Genomic DNA, 20,299 nt, shown 5'->3' on the forward strand with positions numbered 1-20,299 from the left:
TCAGCCCCTGTTCATGAGGCAGAGGCTCCACTGAACTCTACAAAGCCTCATGCTAGGAACCAGCCCAATCTGAGCAACTCCTCCACAAATGTGAAGTTCCTGTTCCCTGCCCTCCCTGTTCCCCAGCTGCTCCTCTCAGAATGCCAGCCTTTTTCTGCTTTGGACTTTGCCACTTGCCTCTGGTGGATCCACCTGTCTGGTAGAGCCTTCCCTCCTAATACTTGGCCAAGTTGCCCCAGGAGTCCCAGAAATTGATGCCAATTATTGGTCTAATCCAGTCAGGAATTTTTATAGACTGCAAAAAGTGTGGGAGATGTTTCAGAAGGCAGACATAGGAAGAGGCGTGGAAAAATGGGTGGATTTCCTTTCCAGTCTTCAATAAGTCACACAAGCTTCTTTATTATGGCAGAAGACAACGGGTAGAAAGCTAACAACACGATAACTTGCGTGTGGCAAAAGAGCTGTGTCATGCTTTATCATGTTCACATTTTTGTTTTACATAGTGACATGCCAGAGAATTATGGGAATGGTGAGAATCATCACAAACACAATTATATACACACGTGTGTGCACACCCCGTGCACAATCCCCAGTAGAGTAACTCACGCTGGCCAGCCTTCAAAAGTAGAGACAGTGAAAAGGGCCATCATGCCCGACAAAACATTGTCAAAGTTGAAGTCACTGTTGAGCCAGGCACGCTCCCGCACCATTGGGTGAGCCACATCTCCATCCTTGTAGACAATGAATGTGCCCCTGTGTGCAGAGGAGGAGGAGGAAGAGGAAGAGGAAGAGGAAAGGAAGAAGGAGCAGAAGGAGCTATCAGTAGGGGCTGCAGCTGGGAGTCATTGAACTTAGACAGGCAGAGCAGATCCCAGAGTGCAACCCTAACACAATTTCCAGCTGCAAAAACCACAGTTCCTTTTACTGCAAAGCTACCCAGCCACCCTCCTTTCTGCCTCTCAGACCCCTCTCTCCTATCTTAGGGACAAACTAGATGCTAATAGTCTCCCACCTTCCTCTTTTCTTAATTCACAAGCCTCTTTATTTTTAAACTGAAAAGCAGATACATGGAGGCAGCTGGTCTGAGTGGAAGAATAGCAGGGATTGCTTAACCTTTTCCCTTTTTGCCATTTATTTCTTCAAAATTATCTCTCCCCCCCCCCCAGGGAAGGGGGGGAGAGAAGCAACAGCTTGGGGAGGGGAAGCAGAAAGACAACAGGAAAGGAAAGGGTCAAGGAGACCTTCTCCCTGCTACTCTTTCGGTCACAATCACAGACTCAGAGGTTAGTTTTTAGCAAAAGAAACAGGAGAGGGGAAGGAAGAAAGGTAGGAGGTTATTGCTGTATCTCCCATGTGATGTCTTGTTTGGGCCTCACAGACACCCACAAACAACCCTTAATTCACAGGCTATTACACGATACTAGACCATCTAGCTTTCATCTCAGATCAGCCATACATGGGAATCCATTACATTGCTGCAACATTTTGCCATGCTAATGTATGGCAGTTGAGATCTGTCCAGGAGTGAGGAAAAAAGAAAAAGACAAGAAGAAAGCAGGGCCAGAGAGCTGCAGGCAGCAATGTTAACAACAGGCCCCAGTTTGATCTGTGGGGTGGCTAGACATCTTGGTTGGTGTTCTTGGTATTAGGCTAAAATGCCAATGCCACCTGGAGGGAGAACTTGGTTGGGGAAGGTAACTGGACGCTCTGCTCTTCTTGCAGGGCAGGGCGGAGACTTACTTGCATTCATACGGAGTGTGCTTGGCCTCATCTGTGCAGCTGTAGAACTTGCCCTGGAGACAGAAGTGGCAGGAGATTGGAGATTGGGCACTGATGGGGAAGGAAGGTATCCTTCCTGGGGGAATTCTTATCTTTCTACCCTGTGTGCTGCCCCCATGGCCCTGGGCATGGAGGAAACAGTAAACTAGCCTCACACAGGGTGGGGCAGTCAGGGCTTACCTTTACCCTGCCCTGTAATGAGACACCCACTTCTATCGACTTTTCATCTTAGGGTAGAGCAAGATGTTATGCTCAACCCAGGTCAGTGTCAGGTTGTCATCCATCTCCCTGTAAAATTGCCTCAACCTCATCATATCATGTACTTCCCCACCCCAAGTCATTGGGATCGTGCCGGCCCAGTGGAGGTGGGAGGTGGGGAAGGGCCTGCCTAAGCCTGCCTAAGCTTAACAGAGAAAGGTTCACAACAGGCTTATGTTGGGCATTATGCCTAGCTGCTCTTTTCACATTGCTTTTCCTTTACAAGATCTCCAAACTTCTCTGTCTTTCTCTCGGTCTCTCTTTCCCTCTCTTGCTCACTGTCCACCTTCATCAAATATGGCAGTGTGTGCTGAGGTAAGCTACCAATCAACTAGCTGAAAAACAAGAGCAATACTTTGCAATGCAGATGATTTACCATATATCATTATGTGATTATTATTATTACTATGTTTACCCATGTAACTTCTATGGCTGTGCCGTTGCACGTGTATTTTCTTTCTTTCTCTTTGAGCTGATTTCCCCCCCTTGTGACGACCTACAGCTGAAACAAATAAGCCACCCGACTAGTGTCTATAATGAGGTACAGGACTGGTTGCTAAGGTGATGGCATTTGGAAGTGTTTTGGGTGCAAGCCCCAAAGAAACACGCCCACACTCAACATGTCCTTGATCCAAGCACATATACACATCTTGCACACACTCATTTAATCCAAACCACCCCAAATAAATCAGCACTCCTTACCTTGAAGAGCTGAACACCGATGCAAGCAAACATGAACTGCAGCAGGGTGGTGACTATCATGATGTTCCCAATGGTGCGGATGGCCACAAACACACACTGAACCACGTGCTGTCAGACAGGGAGGCACAAGGGATGTGAGGTGGCCAGGAGGGAACTTTCCAGTTCTCAACAGAGCGACCCTGTGGGTGTCAGGGCTGGTGCAAGACATTTTGGCACCTGAGGTGAACCACAAAATGGTGTCCTGCTCCCCACCAGGGAAGAAGCGGGGAGTGAAGATTGACATCGGGAAGAAGGGGGAATAAAGGTCTACCTTGGGATCCACTGCCCCTGTGGATCCTGCCACCTTGAGGCAGTTGCCTCGCCCTGCCTCATGGATGGGCCAACCCTGAGTGGGCTGGGGAACACAGGCACCACATCTTCATAGCCCCCAAGCTGTGGGACCTCCTTCCAGATCCACCACCTGCCCTTGAAGACGTCCCTCACCTTCAGCCCCTTGGCCCGGTTGATGGCTCGGAGAGGGCGCAGCACCCTCAGCACTCGCAAGATCTTCACCACAGAGATGGCACTGGAGCTGAGGTGGAAAGAGGAAGGGAGGTGTGGGAGAGTTTGGGGTTGAAAAACCAAACTGCTTACACCTTCTTTTCATTTCCTATAAAATAGCTCCTAAGAACTTAGTAAGAAGAGCCCTGCTGGATCAGGCCAAGAGCCCAACGTAGTCCACCATCCTGTTCTCCCAGTGCCTAACCAGATGCCTCCAAGAAGCCTGGAAGCAGGACCTGAGCAGAAGAGCCCTCTCCCTGCTTGTGCATCCCAGCAAGTGGTATTTCAGAGGCTGGAAGCGGAAGACGGCCGTCCCAGTTGGTGGTGCATCACTACGCAACATTGCCCTTTCATCCCGGACCAGGCCAGCACAATCCTTTTCTTCTTCTTCTTTTGGGGGCCTACTCCCAAAGTATCTTGACCATTCCCCAATCAGACTTACTGGATGCCAAAGGAGATGAGTGAGACACTGACAACCAGCAGATCAAGGAGATTGAACCAGTTCCGGCAGAAGGAGCCTTTGTGCAGGAAGGCGCCGTAAGCGGTCATCTAAGGACAGAGACATGCTAAGCACCCCGGCTCCACCCAACTCCTCTTTCTCAGAACTGTGGCTGGAACCCAGAAGCTTGGAGATTAGGTCCCCAGGTGCCCTGCGCCAACCAAGTGACCCTGCCTTCCCCCCACCCAGGCTCAGTCCCTTTATATTCAAGAGCAGATATGCTAACTTAAGAGGCAGATTGGGGAGGGGGCTGATGTCACACCTGGGTGTGATGTCACACACATGCACAAGCACCAAGCATCCTGAGTGCCAGCTTCTCCTTCTGCTGCTGCTGCACCTGCCAGGAAAAGAGGCCCTGGCTCTGCCGACATTGTGCAGCCTACAACGAGCACTGAGCACCCCAAGTGCCACACGCACATTGGGAGGACCCAGGGCCTCTTTCCCTGGCAGCCAGAGAAGAAGCTGGCCCTGGAAGCTGGACCCTTGGGTCCCTCGAGCTCAGCCCTGTGTCTGCACTGACTGGCAGCAGTTTCAGGAAGGAGGCATTCCCAGGCCTACCTGCATTGAACCTGGGATGCTCTGTGTGAAGGGAAGATGCTCTTCCACGGAGCTGCATCTTCAGGATCTCTTTAACAGCTAAGGCTGAGTCACGTGAACCTGAGTTATGTGACTCATGCTTAACAAGGTCGATCAAGACCATCCTTGTTGCAAGAACCGCAGCAACCAGCAGGCATGAGGCGGTCTGCAGTCTACCAAAGATCTTGGTCTCCTTATGCCCACCACTGTTCTGCACAGTTCACAGCTGTGTTGGAGCTAAATTCATGGTGGGTGGTAAGAGTCAAAGGCCTCTAGACAGGAGCTGAGAAGTGCAGCCCTGACCTTTCCCTCCTTGTTGCTGGGAGCCACATCTTCTCTCCCACCCCCCTACTCCCCAATGACTTGCAGCTCATTCTGCAGTTGCTGACCCCCTTCTCCACCCCAGCCCCAAACCTGATTGCCAGCCATGGGGCTATGAGGGTACTAGCAGAAGCAGCTAAGGTCTGGTTGTTCGGTGCCACCCTCCAGACGTGGCCCACGTGCAGGTGTGGACAACCCTAGAGACTTGGCCACTGGGGCATCCACTGAGGGCTGGCTACTCTCCCCTTCCTCATCTTCTGGTACCTTCAGTAGGATCTCAACAGTGAAGATAGAAGTGAAGGCATAATCAAAGTATCCCAGAATCTGTGTAATGAGAGGGGGGAACAGGAGAGGGGTGGGGAAGAAAGAGAATGGAAAAATGAGGAAATAAGAGCGGAGAGAGAGAGAGAGAGAGAGAGAGAGAGAGAGAAGGACGGAGTGGAGGGTGAGACACTCTTCTGCCTCTGGCCCTCTCTCTTCCATTCTACCCAACCACCTTTCCATACGGCATGGCTTACATTATTGCGGAAGGAGTGTGCTCGGATAGGGTCCTCTGCCGCCAGGGAGATGCTGCTGAGGATGATGAAGACAAGGATGAGATTGGTGAAAATGTGGTGATGGATCAATTTGTGGCACCCAACACGAAGCCTGCCAAGAGAAAGAAAGGCGGCCACCATAGTGAGCCAGCAACACACAGTAGTCAAGTTTCCTGAGGCACATGAAGACTCCCCTGCGAATCAGAAGGTGGAGATGGGGAGCTAAAAGGCGATCCTGGCAGATGTGGGCAGGATTAGAGCGAAGAGCCTGGGTGGTGCCTTGGAAGTGGGCTGGACTGACATGGGGAGAAAAGCCGACAGCAAAATCTCTGAAGCCAAGCAAAGATTGACCTTGGGATTTGCCTACTCCCTTGACCTTGGGTTGAGATACCTGGGAAGAAGGCTAAAACTCCACCACCAGCGTGAACCCTGGCAAGTCTGGGTCTGCCCAAGCATAGCCAGACAGTGCCTCCAGTTGTCCCCTACTGCTCTCAACCAATGGGTCCCCAAAGTGGGACCACAATGAAACCAGGATCTCTGGCAATTTTTTACCATATTCTTACACTGGTTAGTCATGCCCTCTGCCCCAGGAATCCAGGCAGCACTAGAAATCCCTTGCCAAACCTAGTTTCGAGGATTCTTTGGGGTGGAAGACACAACAGTTAAATGGGTATATAAATTGGTAGCATAGATATGCTTCTACATGTAGGTTATTAGGGCACTCACACCAGGGACTCTGGCCACAGGGACCCTGCCACCTTGCACTACCAGGGTTGTTTGCAGACTGAGGAACCTGCTGGCCTGGTATTTGGCATGCTGCAGTGCCACCCAGATAATGTCCAAAGAGGAGTACTGCAGCTCATCAGGCCAGTCAAGCCAGGCAATCTGTGGGGGCAACAGGAGCCAGGCTGGCCTTACAGAACTGGTGCTTCAAACATGGTTTTTCAGTGTGAAAAAGCTACTGCTAGAACAGTCATGCAGACTACATTGCATCAAGTCCTTCTGATGGCTGTTCACTGTTCTGTACCTTCACGTTGGCCTGCTGTAACTATGGACCTGTATGTGACCTTTGTTTGATGTTCTGGGTCTTGAGCTAAAGTAGGCTGCACCTTCACCTTTCCAAGTGACTGCTTGCAGGTCTGACACCTGCACAGCCCTGGCACCAGAAGAGGAAAATCCTGGACCTTACCCTACAACTCTTGGAGAATTATGACCAAACTGAGGTCACATTCCACTGAAAGAGAACGCCAGCCCCACCTTCTTCCTCCTTGGTTCATGCCTTTCTGTACTCACGGATTTGTCTTGCTAAGGCAGAAGAAGGAACTTCCATCAGGAATTGGTAACACCTTCTCTGTGGGGGTTTCCTCCAGTTTGTCTAGGTGAGACTCTGCCAAGCTCTGCTGATCTCCTTCTGCCTCTTCTTCCTCTTCCTCCTCACCTGAAAACAAGACATGGTGTAGGATTAAGCAAGGACTGAGGAACCTTTGGCCCTCATCTGAAGCTGAACTACAATTCCCATGAGCCTTGACAAGCATGGCCAATACCCTGGGGCGATGGGAATTATAGTTCAGCAACATCTAGAAGGTCGAAGGTTCTCCATATTTGGTTTTAAGGATTTCTCTGGAGCCATATTCATTACAGCAGTGTGTGTGTGTGTGTGTGTGTGTGTGTGTGTATGAAAGAGAGAGAGAGAGAGAGAGAGAGAGAGAGAGAGAGAGAATAATGTCTATTATGAACCAATCTGATAATTACATAGTACAGTCAAACCTTGGTTCCCGAATGCCTCCATTTTGGAACATTTTGGCTCCTGAACGCCGAAAACCCAGAAGTAATAGCTCCAGCTTTTGAACAATTTTTGGAAGCTGAACGTGCTACGTGGCTTCCGTTTTGAATTTCCCTATTGTATTGAGGCTTCCACTTTCAGTTTTCGGAAGTCAAGCAGACTTCCGAAACAATTATGTTTAACAACCGAAGTTTGACTATATCATAAATGTGCATGGTGCATTACAGAGTAACAACAGAGAAGAGGTGCACTTGCCCCAAGAAACTTACAATTTAACAGTTGATACAGGAAGGGAGGAAAGTTGAGTGGAGGATAGACAGGAATTAATATGTGTTTGGCGGGGAAACACCTACTTAGGTCTTCATTTCTGTAGTGGGAAGAGGACCAATAGGCTATGCAAAGGCTAATAGAAAAAGTGAGCTCCAGCAGGAGAGAAAGAGGCTGCCTAGAACCACAGAATTTCAGAGTTGGAAAGGACTCTGAAGGTTATCTAGTCTGACCCCGTGCAATGCAGGAATCTCAAATAAATCATCCCAGACAGATGGCCACCCAACTTCTGCTTTAAAATCACCAGGGAAGGAGAATCCACTACCTTCCAAGGGATCCCGTTCCACTGTCAAAAGGCTCTTACACCAGAAAGTTATTCCTGATGTTGAGTCAAAATCTCCTTTCTTGTAACATCAAGCCTTTGGTTCCCTCTGGAGCAGGTGAAAACAAGCTTGCTCCATCCTCCATTCAAGAGCCTTTTTAATATTTGAAGATGGCTATCATATCTCATCTCAGTCTCCTCTTCTTCAGGCTAAATATCTCCAACTCCCTCAACCATTCCTCATCAGGCTTGGTTTCCAGACCCTTGATCATCTTGGTTGCCCTCCTCTGCACACGTTCCAGCTTGTCAATATTCTTCTTAAATTGTGATGCCCAGAACTAGGCACAGGGCTCTAGGTGTGCTCTGACCAGGGGAGAATAGAGTGGTACTATTAAGTCCCTTGAACATTATACTTCTGATGATGCAACCTAGAATAGCATTAGCTTTTTTGCTGTTGCATCACACTGTTGACTCATGTTCAGCTTGTGGTCCTCTAAGACCCCTAGATCTTTTTCACATGCCCTGCTGGCAAGCCCGGTGTTCCTTCTCTTATATTTTTGCAGCTGATTCTTCCTGCCTAAGTGAAGACCTTACCTTTGTCCCTATTGAAATCCATTGTGTTAGTTTAGAGCCAGTTCTCCAAGCTTAGAGTCTGAACTCATGTTGCCATTGATCCTCTTCCTGGTTCACTGCAATACAGTAGCTGCATTTCATACTTAAGACTTAAATATCCCAGAGGAGCTCAAAGGCAATTTATGTTGATGCCTGATAGTTGTTTACGTGGAAGAGAAAAGCTGGGAGGAGGAGAGACAGAATAAGCAGCCTGGTCAATTGTAAGTTTTACATTCAATTACAAACCAGGCTGCAATCAAGAGCTGCTTTGGTCTCATGTGTGAAAACATAAATAGCCTTTTTCTCTCAGTAAGGTAACAATCCTCGTGATTCTCATAGTACCATACACAACGTTTCTTTCCTCACCTGCTTCTTCACTGCCTTCCTCTACTTCCTCCTCCTCTTCCTCTCCACATTCCACCTGAGGAGAAAGCAGACTGGGCATCACCAATGCACGTTGGAGTGGGGTGGAGGGCAGAGCAGGAGAGACTGGACTTACCGTAATACAACAGTTTCTGTAGTATTTGCTGGCTACGGCTACAGATAGAGTGAGGCGAGAGGAGTGTCCAGTTCAGCCTTTATGACCTTCAGGGCTAAGGCAGGAAACTTCACCACCCTGGACTTGGGCAGACTGCCACCACCCTAGAGGTGGGGGGTGGAAACTTCCTCAGGAGGGTTCAAGTGCGAGGCTGCCTTAGACGTGTGTGTGTTTGCGTGTGTAATGGGGGTGGGGGTGAGATCTGAATGAGAGAGATCCCTCTCAAAAGTTTCCAGGCTGTCACCCATTGCACAAGTGACTGTTGTGCTTGCACGAGGGCCTGTGCAGAGAAGGGCATGACAAGCACCTCTGCCTTGTACATGTGCGCGCATGCAGCATGCAGCTCAATTCAGGATGCATTTTTTCCTGACCAGGGGCACTTCCAGATCTCCTTTTTATTGGGGATCCATGACAATCTGTGTTCATGATGGTTTCCGAGCAGTTGTACTCAATCCTACTTTTAATCCTGTCTGCGCCTGGAGAAGCTTTGGGGCAGACGCACTGCTTCATTTCTAGCCAGATTCAGTAGCTTCCTGCTGAAATCCTGTAATTTTTCGTACCATAAATGCTCTAGGATTTATTTTGTCCCACTTTTATTGTGCTATGGGGCAAGAGTGCCTCTCTAAACAGCAATAATACAGTAACACTGGGAAAACGTGCCAGAATAACAAATAAAGCAGAAGGATGTGGTTCAGTATAAATCCACCACTACTGCACTATTATTGTACCAATAATATGCCTGCGAAGGAAGAAAGAGGCCCTGGTCTTCTACAACCTGCAGAGTCTGTTTTATCACCAAGCAATAAAGATGAGGAGTCAGCCACAAAAAATATGACAGGAAAAACACACTTCTTCTTCATATGTCTACTCCATCCATGTCTAAAGCAGGCTGGGGGGAGGGCAGTTTAAGCAACACCAATTCTTATATTAAAATAGATGTGTGGATGAGACACTCCCACTCCATTCCTACCAGAGCTTTTCTCCTCAGCCCATCACACTTTTACCATCAGAACAGTGCTGAGAGAACAGTGTGCTGAGCCTAACTCACCTTCATGGTCCTTTTGTTGTAAAAATTAGACCTCTCAGTTCCTGCTTTTGATTCAAACAGAACAGACGTGTGAGCTGCAAACATGGCTGCACTGCCTCATTTACTTCAGCCCTTTAAGGTGGAGCAGGGCAAGTTACCTCCATGCAAGCTGTTGAGCAACTACAGCTCTCCACCATGTGACTAAAAGCTAGCTAGCCAGTTCACACATGCACACCTGGTTGAGGCCTGTGCTTACTAGAAATAGGCAGAAGAGGGCACTCTCTCAGAGGCTGAAGCAGACATGATGCAAAGGCCATAATTAAATCTCCAGGCCTTTCTTTGTCCTCCACCCCCTTAAAAGCAGCCACAGCAATGGCTCGTTATCATAAGAGGTGAAGTGTTGGGTGTTTATCATTCCCCTGTGCCATTTTTGGATCTGACCACACTCCACTGAAGCTGTCATGAACCCCAGGGGTGGGGGTGGGGTGATGGAGCTTTATGTACCTGGATGAAGCCTGTATTTGGGTGGAGGATAGAGGTAAAGGTAAAGGGACCCCTGACCATTAGGTCCAGTTGTGGCCGACTCTGGGGTTGCGGCGCTTTATTGGCCGAGGGAGCTGGCATACAGCTTCTGGGTCATGTGGCCAGCATGACTAAGCCACTTCTGGCGAACCAGAGCAGCGCACAGAAACACCGTTTACCTTCCCGCCAAAGCCGTACCTATTTATCTACTTGCACTTTGGCATGCTTTCGAACTGCTAGGTTGGCAGGAGCAGGGACCGAGCAACGGTAGCTTACCCCATTGCAGGGATTCGAACCGCCGACCTTCTGTTCAGCAAATCCTAGGCTCTGTGGTTTAACCCACAGCGCCACCCACGTCCCTCTGGGTGGAGGATAGGGGGTCATAATAGCTGTGTGTGTGGTGGGGGATGGAGAGTGGGGGGTTGCATGAAGGGGTGTTTGGTCTTGCAAGTCTTTGCCTGAAGTGGCACAGCCCAGAAACAGGCTGTATTTCTTTACAGTGCAATCCATGCTGGTCCATGCTGCTAGACAGGGTTAGGTTGAAGTGCCAATGACCTTATGCAGGTGGCGACTTTTGGTACTCGGTAGGGTAGGGACGCGGGTGGCGCTGTGGGTAAAAGCCTCAGCGCCTAGGACTTGCCGATTGAAAGGTCAGCAGTTTGAATCACCGCGGCGGGGTGCGCTCCCGTTGCTCGGTCCCAGCGCCTGCCAACCTAGCAGTTCGAAAGCACCCCCGGGTGCAAGTAGATAAATAGGGACCGCTTACCAGCGGGAAGGTAAACGGCATTCCGTGTGCTGCGCTGGCTCGCCAGATGCAGCTTGTCACGCTGGCCACGTGACTCGGAAGTGTCTGCGGACAGCGCTGGCTCCCGGCCGCTAGAGTGAGATGAGCGCACAACCCTAGAGTCTGTCAAGACTGGCCGTATTTATCTACTTGCACCCGGGAGTGCTTTCGAACTGCTAGGTTGGCAGGCGCTGGGACCGAGCGACGGGAGCGCACCCTGCCGCGGGGATTCGAACCGCTGACCTTTCGATCGGCAAGTCCTAGGCACTGAGGCTTTTACCCACAGCGCCACCCGCGTCCCGGTTATATATCTATTACTCATGTGGAATTGCTGCCTACTGATCTGTGGGAGGGCTACTTGCATCTCTAGAAGCAACGAGGTCAGAAATGAAGGTCAGGGTTTCAGTTCTCACCTTCACATTTTTCTCTTCTTCTTTCTCATTGCTCTGCTCCCCCTCTGCTGGTGCCTCTCTGAATTGTGGCAGGGAAGAGGGGGAAAGATGAGAGTTATAGAAAAGGGTAGAAAGGAAAATCTAGACTCTGCCTCAGGGGGAGGAGGACCCAAGGGGGAGGCGGGCTTCTTTAAATGTGCCCTTTCTTTCAGAACAAAATCATCAGAAGGAAGCCTTACAATGAGCAATTTAAAAACAATACAAATAAAAACAAAGCTAGAAACTGAGCAACATTTGGTCAGTTCACTTTCTTCTCCAACCTGCCACCCCCCCCCCCTTAGATTACAGTTCTCACTTTTCCTTGTGTTCCCCCTCCTTGGAGGTATTGATGTTGTCGCCATCTGCCAGATTGTCCACAGCAATGGCCAAGAAGACATTAAGCAGAATATCTGGGGTGGAAAGTTCAGAAAAATGTAACCTGATGCAATGGGGTAATAACCACCCCGAGCCAACACACTGTGCCCCCGTTAAAGACATGTGAACAGATTAATCATACGAGTTTTATTTGTTCATTCTAGCAATCAAATCTATATAAACTGTAAAAGCAATAGTTCTGAAAGAAGTTGCATACTATTAATTGCTGTTAGATTATGCACTAGTGTATCCTAGTCAGCATCCTCTTAGGAGAGGCATTTCATCCTGTGTGTGAGGGAAGTGAGAATGTCTCTTTCTAGATGATGCTCCTCATCTGCAGTTTCATAAGCATTTAAAAAGAATATATGCTGCCCAATCAAACCATGTATCCCCGCATTCACAGGTGCAAATGCCCTTACTCCTGCTATCTGCCCGGTATCCGATCCCTATTTAAGCACTGCAGTAGCAACCACTATTCCATCCTAATGTAACCATGGGAAGGTCAGCTTGATTTCTAACTTCAGGGTCTGGAAAGGTGAGGACCTGAATTAAATTTGGGGGCCCGACTCAGCAATTTTTCATCAGCAATCTAGCAGCCTAGCATCAATCCTCTTGGACTTAAGGTCCATTAATCTTCACCGCCAATCAAAGGATACAGTTGCCGCAAATGAAGAGGATGATGAAATAGACACAGACCAGCATACCTGGGAAATAGGGGCCGCCATAGGCCATGATCCCATCATACATCACTGCATTCCAGTCCTCCCCTGTCAGGATCTGTGGCATGAGCAAAGGGAACAGCAAATATAATTAAGATAGTTCCACAATTAAATGTTGTTGTTTTTTAACTGCTTATTTAAAGTACTTATATGCTGCCCGCCAATACATTTATCCCAATACATTTATTACAATGCAATTTAAAACAAATCAATAATAAAATCAATTAGAGGTAATAAATAATGTAATTAGCACAACACTCAACTCTACAGAAGTGTTCCTTGTGGTATTCCGGGGATGGGGAACTTGTGACACCCCAGATGAATGCAAGATAAATACTCACTGTCATATAATCGTCCCGTAAACAAATCAGAATATGTGCTTAATAAAGACCAGACCCAAGACTTGCTCATACTTTCTCATCTTGCTGCTTTCCCCTGGGGAAAACCCACTCTTAGTGCTCAGTTGGAGCAAACAGCAATCTAAGTTTCCCCCAGACTGACATTTGCTCCAAGTTAAAGAGTGAGTTTTCCCTGGGAAAGGAAAAAGGGCAAGGAGAAAACCACTCGGTTGGACTCATGCTTTCTAGGCATGGGATAAACAGAAGTGTGGAAGAACCCTTTGTCTAACCACCAAGTAAATTTTGAGCAAGCAAATTAGGATGACTGTGAACAAACCAGTAATCATTTATGTTAAATTCTTGGAAATATTTAGGGACTATGAGATAGTTCAGATTGTGAGCTTAAAATATAACAAAATAAAATATTCAGAAACAGTATAAACATGAGCCGATCTTTGTATATATCAGCTTCCTACCATCTGAATCTCTCTTGCTTATAGCCCCTAAATGGCTAGCAGCACCTTACTCTAAAGGAGCTGATAAGAACTTGGATCTTAGAATATGGTATCCTATTTTCAACTACTGAAATCTCAATACCTAGCCTCTGTAATACGGTAAGAAATGTTTCAGAACTATTGTTGCTTATCCTAGTGGGTATGCTTTATATTTTGATATCCATGTGTTATTAGAGGTATTTGTTTTTTTAATAAAAATAGAAGATGAAAGCAAATATTCTCTTGTACCTGGTTACTGTATACGAAACCAAAATTGAACCTGACACAGTTTTAGGTATGCACTTTGTTAAAGTGCTTTTATCAGCTACAGGTGGTAAATTGGCAGCCTAGGGCTTCCAAAAGACTGCGATTATAAACTGAGAACACAAAGTCTAAATTCATGACACCATACATGTCTTTCTTTCCCTATCAACACTTAAAACCTCCAGAAAGCTAGGACCAGTCACAGTTTTGTGTTGCTTCTCCCACAGAATGTATAATTAATATTATTATAATTGTGGTGATGAGGTGGGGTAAACCAAGGCCTGTATTTTTAGAATTTTAGGGTCAGCTAAATTAGAAGTGGAGGGACGCAGGTGGCGCTGTGGGTTAAAGCCTCAGCGCCTAGGACTTGCCGATCGAAAGGTCGGCGGTTCGAATCCCTGCGGCGGGGTGCGCTCCCGCTGCTCGGTCCCAGCGCCTGCCAACCTAGCAGTTCGAAAGCACCTCCGGGTGCAAGTAGATAAATAGGGACCGCTTACCAGCGGGAAGGTAAACGGCATTTCCGTGTGGCTCTGGCTCGCCAGATGCAGCTTTGTCACGCTGGCCACGTGACCCGGAAGTGTCTCCGGACAGCGCTGGCCCCTGGCCTCTTGAGTGAGATGGGCGCACAACCCCAGAGTCTGTCAAGACTGGCCCGTACGGGCAGGGGTACCTTTACCTTTACCTTTAAATTAGAAGTGACTATGGCATACAGATCTGAGGGCAAGAATTGAAAGCTTAATGGAGATTGAAAGGATCTCTTTATTTTTGCTGTGAAACCCACTACACCCCAACTGTTTTACTTCTGGTGGGATATATTTCCCAACCAAGAAAAAAGAGAACTGAGATGCAGAGGTTAATAGGGTTAAAAGCTCAGGTTGGCGCAGGGCAGCCTGCACACCTGCACCTTCCTTATATGCAATTGGCCACAGAGCCGATATGAGCATACTAGTTTTGCCTCTCGTTCTGTAATGGATACCCATTAAAACTGTAACATGTGATTCTATTGATCTTTAAGCTCTTTTTTCTTCTGTGCACCAGGGTCAACAACCCTTCAATTATTGAAGGGATCACACTGCTTCCTTGTACTGTTATTTAAGTCTGTTTCAAGGACACAACTGAGTGGCTCCTAAGATCACCCATAAGGCATGGGAAGCTGCATTGACAGCTGTTGCCATTCCCTCCCTCTTGAACGTTTTTTAAAAATAATAATAATAATTAATAATAATAATAATAATAATGGGATGGGGAAGTTGACAGGATTGGGATCCAGGTGGGAAATAAGGGGCTTCAACCATTTGTCCCTTATATAGCCCAGTCCCCAGCAAGCACCCAAACCTGTCGAAGGCTGGTCCCAGCCACCCCACTTGTACCCCATGTGTGTTTTTACCTGGAAGACTGTGAGCAAGGCCTGGGGGAATGTGTCAAAAGTACTGCGCTTGGTCTGGGTCTCATCAAAGTTGAACTTGCCCCCAAAAAGCTGCATGCCCAGCAATGAGAAGATGATAATGAAGAGGAAAAGCAAGAGCAGCAAGGACGCAATGGACTTCATGGAGTTCAGCAAGGAGGCCACGAGGTTGCTCAGCGAGGCCCAGTGCCTGGAAAGCAAACCAGGGATGGGTAAATGGGTCAAGGGACTTGGGGCACTTCAGCTCACAGGTAAGAACCAGCACTACTAGAATAGGGATGGGGAAACTGGCATCGCTGGCCTCCAACTCTCACCAGGCCCTGCTAGTATGGCCAAACGTCAAGGGACAATGGGAGCTGTACTCCAACAACATCTGCAGGGCAACAGGCTCCCCTCCCCTGATGTAGAGGAAGCAGATGTAAATTGATCTTAGCTTCTGAGGGAAGAGGCTAATATAAGTGCAATAAGTACATACTGACCACTTGCCTAGGGTTCTATAGAAATATGTCTTCAAGCCATAAGGAAATCAACCTGAATTTTCTAGCAGGCAACCACCTTGAATTAAGCTAACCCTGAGTGCATGCCCCAGCCCTAAGCAATGCCTCCTAATCACCCATGACTACGACCACCACCTGACCTGGTGACTTTGAAGATCCGTAAGAGGCGAACACAGCGAAGCACAGAGATTCCAAGAGGTTGCATGATCTCAAACTCTACCAAGACAGTCTCCAGGATTCCACCACATACCACAAAACAATCAAAGCGGTTGAAGAAGCTGACAAAATAGGCCTGTAGTCCCAGGCTGTACATCTTCAACAGCATCTCCATGGTGAACAGTGATAACAGTACTTTGTTAGCATAAGCTGTGGCAAGAAAGAGTAGAGGGTCAACAAGAGGTATATGGGACAGCCTTATGCTCCTAGTCCTCAATGTTAATTAAGTACCACACAGTACACTGGGTGTCAGACAGACTGGAGGACAGATGCTTTTTCACAGTTTCCATCTGCAAAGTGGGAATAATATGTTGAAGACTCAAAATATTTTGAGCTGGACAAAAATGGCAGAGCAGAGAGGAGTAAATGGAGACTCCTCAGCTCTCCATTTGACCATCTTCTGCACTTCCCTGTTGATCCTTCTCTACAGAGTAACTCACATATACAAGGCACTTTGGAATGGATGGGGATGAGATCAGCTGCCCAAGTATTTTTCAGCAAGCCTACAAGTTCAAAACAGGGATGGTCAACTGGTAACCCACAAACTAGACTGACCAAGCAGCTGTAGGATTTATAACATGCACTTCCAAACAATTCATGCATATCAGCTCAAGTATGCGCAATTTCAATATTCTCAGGGACCATATCATTTGTTCCCCAGATATCAGTCCATCCAGAGGTAGGAAATCCACACAGATGTGTAAGCGGTCATGCTCCATATCAAAGCTGGTGTCAGTTAGGATTTCCAGTTATGAAGAACATGTGCTCAGGGCAGGCAATGCATTGCATACAAACATATGCAGTTACATATTACATACTCAGCACACATAAATCTAAAGAGAGGAATGTAAAATATCTGAATATCTGTGTTTCTTATGGCTTGGACGTGTTTTTCTTTTACTTGCAAACAGGACTGTGGGCAAAGTTTTTGCTATGTCTTGGTAAAGGTTTGTTAGGGCAGGAAAGAGCCAGATAAAATTGCCTTACAATAGGGATGGAGAAACGGTGCCCCTTGAGGCATCAGTGGGCTCCCTTTACCCCCCCCCCCCCGCCCCCAGCCAGCACATGCGGCCCAGTGCCAGGTCACGGATGATGGAAGTTAAAAGTCCAGCAACACCTTGAGGATCATGGTTCAGCCACTCCTGCTACAGAACAAGAACAGTAGATGGCAGTCAAGAATTTCTAAACCAGTGTGTGGTTTTGTTTAAGAGAAGTGGAACAACCGAATTTTGTTCCCCCCAAAAATCCATAGTTGGGGAAGGGAGGCAACAACCCCACCCCCACCTCAGCCAATTGTATATTAAAAATTAATTCAAAACCATGTTCCTGCTTCTCAGTCCTGACCACAATCACTAAGCTACCCTCTTAGGCCACATCCATACCATACATTATCCACTTTAAACAGCAATGGCGCTCCAAAGAATCCTGGGAACTGTAGTTTGTTAAGAGTGTGGGGAGTTGTTGGGTGACCCCTGTTCCCTCACAGAGCTACAATTTCCAGAGTGGTTTAACAGTCAATCCCCCTTCCCAGCAAACTCTGTTTAAAGTGGCATGATACTGCTTTAAATGCATAGTGCAGATGGGCCTTAGAGGCTCTCCCTGCTCTGCGCTAACTCCTGGACAATACTGCCTTGCTGGCGCTAGTATACATTCCCTGTGTCTTGCAACCCTACCTTGGATTTGCGTGAGCCAATCAGGCTGATTGTAATGCTCAGAGGCAATTGTGAGAGTGTTGAGAAAGACAAGGAGCAGGACCATCCAGTAGAAAGAGACAGATTTGACAGCCAGGCGGCATTTCTTCCGGAAGAGACGGTTGATGCGTCGCACTCGGCGGCTGAAGCAGAGGGGGGATGGGGGGGACAGATATCACTGATGAGAGCCAGAGAGCAGGAGAGCACTGGGCAGAGGGAAAGGCAGCTTTCATCCTACTCACCCAAATTTGGTCTTGGAGAGCTTGCCTCTGTGGAAGACAGGAGAAATTCAACAAGAAAATGAAACACAACTCTCTCTCAGCTGCAGTTGAAAGCTGAGAAATTACAAATTGATCAAGGATACAGGGGCAAGAACACTAAAAAATAGCCTATCTCTTTCTGTTTCTACTTTCAGATAGTAAATATAGGACCTTCTAAAGTTGTCTCAGCTTTACTGCAGTTGCTCAGTTTTATGATCTGGGCTGGAATCTGACCTCTTGTAACCACTGGGTTAAGCCATGGTCACAGAGGTTAAAGCAACAATCAAGAGTTGGGACAGCCCAACAATGTGTCTCCCCCTCTGCCCATCTCTATTCTGCCCTACCCTAGCAATTATTTTCTCATGTTCAGCTGCCAGGGGTGTCCCTACTATGAGGCAAGATGAGGCAGTTGCCCGAGAAAGCATATTTTGAGTGCTATCAAGGGAGACAGAGTGGGACAGCGGGTGGTAACTAGACCTGCCAACGGAAGCCACTAAAAGGGCTTCTGCTTTTCTTCCCCTCGCCTCCCCCCATTCCTCCCTCCTCCCCGCCAAATTGGCTTCAGCAGAGATCAGGATAACCCCCAGAACAGTGTACAGGGGGACGAGAGGGCAGATTATTCCACCAGGCAAGCAGGAATGCTTGCACTGACAGAGTAATCTGCTTAGCATTATTCTGAATTCCTCCCAGCAAGAAGCAACATATGGGACCCAATCCACTTGGACTTTCTCATGTGCAAATCTTACTAAAATGAATATAAGCTGCTGAAGAGCACTGATAAATTGTGCCATATTAAGTCACAGCAGTAAAGGAACTGTGTCATGTTTAACTTAAGGGCCTAAAAATGCCTTAGACTGGTTACATTCCTGGCAAGACACACTCGCCCTTCAGTGCTGATTTGGGCACCATTACAAAGCACTCTTGCCTGAAAGGAGAGAACACACTGTGGTAAACAGGAGGAAGTGGTTAGCAATGTAGGTTAGGTTCAAACTATGAAGCTCTTTCTAGGCTTATTTTAAATCTAGAATCAAAGCTATCTGGATGGTAAAGTTGCAGCCTCTCTACATTTGCCCATAGTCTTGTTTTCAGCACACTGAGCTAATTCGCTCAGCTGCCTAGCTGCCACTGCTGCTCTACCACTCCTCCATCTCTTCTATTTTACACGGAGTATGTGATGTCACTGTGGTACTCAGCCTCCTTCATTCAGCATGGAAACAGAGGAGGAGGCAGAGTGGTGCAGCAGCACACAATCATTGGCAGAGAGGAGAACTGTCAGAGCATCTCAGCAGCAGTGCCCACCTGCCTTCTTGCTTGTCAGCCCACCCACTTTACTTCATGCAAGACCACCTGCCCAGGTGACTGAGCCCAGACTAGACCTGGAAGAAGAGGGTAGCAGCAACAGGAGTGCCTTCTATGAGCTTCAGCTGGTGGTGGCCCAGCTGTGCCTCGCCTAACTTCTGTTGTCTACACTCTGGTAACCTCTGGGTTAGATTACTGCAATGCATTATGTGGGGCTGCCTCTGAGGATGGTTCAGAAACTTCAGCTGGTGCAGAATTCAACAGCCAGGTTGCTCATTGGGGCAAGACGATCCTGGCCTGACTGCACTGACCGAGAGTTTCTGGGGTCAAGTGCTGTTTTTACCCACAAAGCCTTAAAGAGCTCAGGACCACAATGCCTCAAGGACCATCTCTCCCCATATGAAGTGACCCAGACCCTGCAACCATCACCAGAGGCCATTGTGCCTCCACAGAAAATCCAGAGGGTGGCAACATGAGAGCAGACCTTTTCTGCAGTGGCTCCCCATTTGTGGAATGCTCTCCCCAGGGAGGCTTGCCTGGTGTCATCATTATATATATTTAGGCGCCAGGCAAAAACGTTCCTCTTCTCCTAGGCCTTGGCATTTTAAATTGGGGGCGGGTACTGTTTTTGTTTGTTAATACGTTATGTTATTTTGTGGGTGGTTGTTTTTTTTTTTGTAAACTCCCCTGTGAGTCAACCCCAACCCAAAGAAACTGAAAATGTAACATTACTGTACTAATCCATTCTGCCCTTCCTCCCTTTGACTAAGGAAACTCACAAACTCACAAACACACATCGCAGCAATTGTTCTGGTGATGCTCTTCCTCCCCAACATTCTCCGTATTCACTGAGGTGGTTTCACTGGCAGGGAGACTGGCTGGAGAGAGAGAAAAGCGAGTGGGATTTTCAAAAACAGCACAAAGTCCTCTCTGCACCATTTCTTATAATTATCCAGGCCCACTGCCTGGCATTAAAACCACAACACTGACTTCCCTTCGGCGTCATGAATGTGACATTGGTCACATTCATCATAAGAGTAGGTTGAAAGTTTGAAAAGTTAAAATTTTGGCTGAATTAATGAAATAAAGCAAACTGCCTTTTGTTTCCATGGCTACCACCTCTGTTGCAGTGACAGTGGTGCTGAAATTCCCAGTTGCCATTGGCTGGGGCTACCATTTTGCTTTTCCCATAATGCCCTTGTGAGTGATGGATGTCATCATGTGGGGGGCGGGAATGGCATCTG

General features: G+C 47.8%; 1 protein-coding gene across 4 annotated transcripts in view; it reads right to left on the reverse strand.

The window, feature by feature from the left end:
- Nucleotides 1-20,299, reverse strand: part of CACNA1F (calcium voltage-gated channel subunit alpha1 F) — a 56,350-nt gene that overhangs the window by 22,423 nt on the left and 13,628 nt on the right. For 2 of the 4 annotated variants that reach the window (XM_083718020.1, XM_083718019.1), the window contains exons 9-25: nt 19,843-19,933; nt 17,739-17,765; nt 17,479-17,639; nt 15,730-15,955; nt 15,075-15,282; nt 12,529-12,649; nt 11,814-11,907; nt 11,480-11,537; nt 8,562-8,616; nt 6,505-6,649; nt 5,194-5,323; nt 4,940-4,999; nt 3,722-3,828; nt 3,223-3,310; nt 2,740-2,847; nt 1,741-1,793; nt 607-753 (exon numbers count right to left, since the gene is read on the reverse strand). In XM_083718020.1, coding sequence (XP_083574146.1) covers nt 607-753; nt 1,741-1,793; nt 2,740-2,847; nt 3,223-3,310; nt 3,722-3,828; nt 4,940-4,999; nt 5,194-5,323; nt 6,505-6,649; nt 8,562-8,616; nt 11,480-11,537; nt 11,814-11,907; nt 12,529-12,649; nt 15,075-15,282; nt 15,730-15,955; nt 17,479-17,639; nt 17,739-17,765; nt 19,843-19,933 — 1,879 coding nt within the window. The remainder of the gene's footprint in view (nt 1-606; nt 754-1,740; nt 1,794-2,739; nt 2,848-3,222; nt 3,311-3,721; nt 3,829-4,939; nt 5,000-5,193; nt 5,324-6,504; nt 6,650-8,561; nt 8,617-11,479; nt 11,538-11,813; nt 11,908-12,528; nt 12,650-15,074; nt 15,283-15,729; nt 15,956-17,478; nt 17,640-17,738; nt 17,766-19,842; nt 19,934-20,299) is intronic. The other 2 variants (XM_083718021.1, XM_083718022.1) reach the window with 2 other exon arrangements.

The sequence above is a fragment of the Podarcis gaigeae genome (assembly GCF_964106915.1).
Source record: "Podarcis gaigeae genome assembly, chromosome: 17".
Lineage (NCBI taxonomy): Eukaryota > Metazoa > Chordata > Lepidosauria > Squamata > Lacertidae > Podarcis > Podarcis gaigeae.